Below are 4,688 nucleotides of genomic sequence, written 5' to 3'. Positions count from 1 at the left end.
CTGTAAAGCAAGAGGAGGAAACGCTTGCTTGAAGGCACTGCTCTTTACAAGGTCAGCGCTAATGTAACTGAAGAAGAGCTGATCACATTTTAACCATGTTTGCGAGCAAAGGAGGGAAAGCAGAGTCTGCATATTTTTCTCTTCCTTCAGAAATGCCAAATCTGACTTTAACTCTCTTCCTCACCCAACCTCAACCCCTACTGAGGGTAGATTCCCAGAAGGAAGAGAATGTCCTCCAGCTCTGCTGTAGCTACACATCTCCCCCAGCAGGGCAGGAACCTCGGCACTGCACTGTATTTGTGCAGAGGACACTACAATATGCTGTCTACATCACAAAACTACTTACCAGCTAAACGTTGAAATCCTGTTTCCATCAGATCTTCATATATATGTTTGACAGGATTCTGATGAGCCAGCAATATACCATGTAACCAGATGAGCAGCATTCTGTGTCCATGTTCCTTATAACTTTTTTTTCCTATGCAATACACAAAGCATTTTTCTGTTCCATATGCTGGAAACATTTTATTTTGTGCTTTTGCACTTTTAGAGTTCCAAGAGGCTTTAAAACCTATTCATTTACTTTTATTTCCTTTCTCACCTAGAAGCAAAATGAAGACTGAGACTTGCAAAGGTAAAAAAGTAGTTTTAACTGAAGGCTAATAGGAAAAAAAATCAATGCTAACACATCTTAAAATTAATTTCTTTCTTTCACTTTTAACTTCTTGAAATACTCCCTGAGAGTGATAGTAAATGAGTGCAATATGTGCTGTAGATAGATCAATCTCCCAACACTAGCATTCCCTGAAAAGAGAGAGAGTGCTGCTTCATAAGGACTGTGAAAGTAGAGCATGAACAAGGGCCTCCTCTTTCACACTGTTGCCCAAGGCTTCCCTTGCAGCAGCACATGAACTGCAAGACCTGTCCCTGCTGCTCTTTGCTCCTATTTTTGCTTCCCAAAGATGAGGATTTCTTTAGCTAAAGAGGGAGAATGCAAGTGGCCTGTACTACTGCCACAGAATGGGCCTGGAACCAGGGACAAAGGCTGTATCCATTCACCTCAGGTTTTTATATCACTCCTCATTTTCACAAACTGAATGAAAGCAGTATGGCCAACACACATCTGGGATACTCTCATAGCTTAAAAAGCAACTATATGCTGTCATGATTTATATTACTTATATACTATGTCTTGCCATTCAAATAATTCTTACCTGTCCATTGTTCTTCAATAGCTTTAATTTGTTCATCTGTGAACTTCCAGAACAGAGCCAGTTTTTTCCATTCCTGGGGTTTTAACCGATTGTATGCTAGATTCCAAAGGGAGGAACGGATTTGCTTGGTCTGTGTACTGTGATCTTGTTTGAAAGACAAAACAAAATCTGACTCAGCATCATTATGATCTAGATGTTCCTAAAAAGGAAAGCAGATGATAAATTTTGTAATGAAGATAGGAACGCTTTTTTTGCTTATCCTGAAGTGAACACTGTGGTCTATACAGTCACATGCAGTTGCTGACAGGTGATTTGCACAGTGCAGATAAAGGAACTATAAGAATTAGCTATTTTATTTGGCTACCAGAGCTCTTTGGGAAAAAAAATCTTCATACCTTTGGAAGATATCCTAGAACGGATGACATCATTATTATAGTTTTAACAAAACAGGCAGGAAAAAAAGACCTCCTGTGTTTATTGCTATGTATCACTAAGTTAAATACAAAAGACAGCACTTATTTTCTCTGGCACTTGATACACAATAGTAATATGAAGTAATATTCAAGCACTACTATGCTCTTTGGCTGTGTCTACATTACAAGTGATGTTTTAAATGTGTTTGGGGTTCAGCCACAGTTCTTACTCTTTCCTCTTGCTTCTTTTAACGCTAACGTCTCCCTAAAATGAGGCCAGCCACTATCTGCATGAGACTTTCTCAAAATGTTCTTATTTTTGCCCCGTCGGTTCTGCTTGGCTGAAGTAGGCCCAACTAGATCACGCGATGGCAGTATGAAGCATTGGGTTTGCTGAATGGGGCCTTGCAAGCTGAAGTGTCCAAGCACCAATAAGCACATGTGCATTGAACCTAGATCCAATTTTACTGCCTGCATGGGCAAAACCATATACATATACCAAAACCAAAAATATAATTAAACCACAGGCTTATTACCCACCAGGTTAAAAATGATGTTGCTATAGTACTGTGGCTTGCCTGAAACAGGAATGATGGGGTTGGTAGCTTCTTGTTTGGGCACCTCTGCAAAAGCGGTTTCCAGCAGTTATTTCAGCCCCAGTTGAGCACTGCCTAGGGGAAATGCTATTTCCTAGTGTAGGTGAGCTCAAACTACTTTGATACTTCAGTGTGTTTACATGCTAGTCCTGTTTCAAATCAGTCTCCAAAATGAAATCTCTTCAGGAAGTTGATACAGGATGACAAAGCAGATACTAGACAAGGAAATGGCAGCATGCTACATTTTAGAAGTGCTAAGCATAAAATACTCCATTTTAGATTAAATGCCAAGAATTGTAATAACAGTATTATTTCCTAACCTTATGTGAGACTTGCAAGAAAAAAACCTCAGTTCAATAATTAGGCATTGTCATACATGTTAGATTACATTTTTCTGATGCAGTCTATCTCATGCTTCATGAAGCATGCAAGGTGAGGTTTAGGACATGTCACCAGGTAGCCTTGATTAGTGGCTCAGGCTCTCTCCAGGAGAGCTCTTCCCTTCTGGGTTTAAAAAAAAAAACGAACATAAGACAAAATCTTCTCTCTCCTCCCTTTGCAGCACCACAGCTTCCCTTTGCTGCTAGGGTGGGGAAGGGTTGGGTAGAAGCAATAAACAGAAAAGAGGAAAAACAGAGAAGACAACAGTCTTTCACACAAATTTGTATCATGCACTTCCTCACAGTAATGTGACATTTCTTTTTGTAACAGATGCCTTGTCACAGGTCACAGTCAGCTCAGTGTAATAAAAAGATGGTTCTTACAATAATCGTTCAAAACACTAGTTTCATGCATGGTAACACTACTTGAACAACTTTATATTCCACAGCTGTAACATCTGAACTGCTCCCAAAAGCTGTGTGCTTAGCTTCAGGTAATGGGATACAAACACTTATATTTCTATTTCCCAACATCTGTTGAGCTCTTGAAGAAAACCATCTGCTTAAACATCTTTTCTTCTCCTCAGGCAGTTCAGTAAACAATGCCAAAAGGTTAGGAGCATTATTTGCTCACTGCCATCACACTTGTCGGATCTTCCTTGGCAACAAACGATTTCACTTCTAATTTGCCTTTGAGATGAAAGAAACAATAACGTACCTGACAACCCTGAACTGAAGCAAATCAGCTGTGCGCAACACATGCAGTTCATGGATGTGTTTTTCATTAGAATTAATCTAGATCTGTGATTTACCAGCACAATTCCCTGCACCATTAAATATCACAGAAATGGACATGTAGGACTGGAGGGGATGGTTAAAGACCAGCTAGTTCGTGTGCCTGCACACAGGCAGGATCAAGTACACCTGTACCACCCCTGAGAAACACTTGTCTAATCTGGTAAAACAAACACTCACTAGCAGAAAGCAGGAATGATAATGAGGTTATAGATTTAAATAGCAGCTGAGCAATGAGAAAGAGCAGCAAAATAGTTTTCAAGCTACACCCTGAAACAGAGTCAATCAAATTCCTTTCACCAGTCCTTTTAGCCCAGTTTGCTAGTTCAGGTGCTCACAGAATTACTTGCTTTACATAAATCGCTGTAGCACCTTCTTGCTGCAGTTTTTATGGTGCATGCAACAAAAATAGACAACTTTTACTCCCTCACTAGCACCAATCTGAAAACGAAAGCTTTTCTGATAGCTTAGGGATTTTAGGTTGCATTATGTCAAAACCCAACAGATTTAATCAATTCCTGGAGCTTGCATAAAACTGTCTCTCCAAACAGGAAAAACTGAGCAGCCCAATACAAGACTGATTTATTTATGGAGCGTTAATAAGTCCTAAAATTAACCTTCACCATCGTTTGAAATACTTCCCTTTTATATTAGCAAGTATGTAGGTATAGCACGTTCTTTGTGGTTCATTGCTAATGTCATCATCAGACTAAATACTTTCTCAGAATTTTAGATGGTCCCAATCAAGATCCTGTGCCATCACTAAGCAGCCTATATTAAAAAAAAAAAAGTGTGACAGCTAAGGAAACAGGCTTAGAAATTCAGACAATCGAGGCCAATCTAATCAGTGTCCTTACTTCACATGGCTGACTGGCTCTTTCCCCTTTTGGTTCTTGAGTTTTGTAATTAACTGCATCAAACAGAAGAGGGAGTGCTCACTGCAGTAGCTGAGCTCGCTGCTCTCACTGGCAAAGGAACAACAGACACCTGCACTCCATTTTTTTAAAACACGGATTTTGCTGTACCAAAGGACACGTGGGTCAACATGGATTGGGATCGTCTGGACTCTGATGTTCATGGCACAGTCTGAATTTGGGTCAGGATGTGTCTCCACCCCTTCTTCTCTGTGTTTAGTGCACGTTGCTGGAAAATGGTATGTTCTGTCTACAATTTTACAGCTTGTCAGGGACAAAACCTGGACTGGATAGAGGCTTTCCAATTTGCAGTCCTAACCCCAATTTATCAAGGCTAGTCTTAAAACCTGTCAAGAGGACACCATCTCAGGCAAAA

The 4,688-nt window shown here is 40.1% G+C and overlaps 1 protein-coding gene across 5 annotated transcripts in view; it reads right to left on the bottom strand.

The window, feature by feature from the left end:
- LOC135325149 (ankyrin repeat and death domain-containing protein 1B-like) overlaps positions 1–4,688 on the bottom strand; it is a 34,170-nt gene that overhangs the window by 2,843 nt on the left and 26,639 nt on the right. For all 5 annotated transcript variants that reach the window (XM_064502831.1, XM_064502830.1, XM_064502829.1 and 2 more), the window contains 2 exons: positions 1,215–1,413; positions 347–478 (listed from right to left, as the gene is read on the bottom strand). In XM_064502831.1, the coding sequence (XP_064358901.1) occupies positions 347–478; positions 1,215–1,413 (331 nt within the window). The remainder of the gene's footprint in view (positions 1–346; positions 479–1,214; positions 1,414–4,688) is intronic.

This window comes from Dromaius novaehollandiae, chromosome Z (assembly GCF_036370855.1).
Source record: "Dromaius novaehollandiae isolate bDroNov1 chromosome Z, bDroNov1.hap1, whole genome shotgun sequence".
Lineage (NCBI taxonomy): Eukaryota > Metazoa > Chordata > Aves > Casuariiformes > Dromaiidae > Dromaius > Dromaius novaehollandiae.
This window is presented reverse-complemented; position numbering and strand designations above follow the sequence as displayed.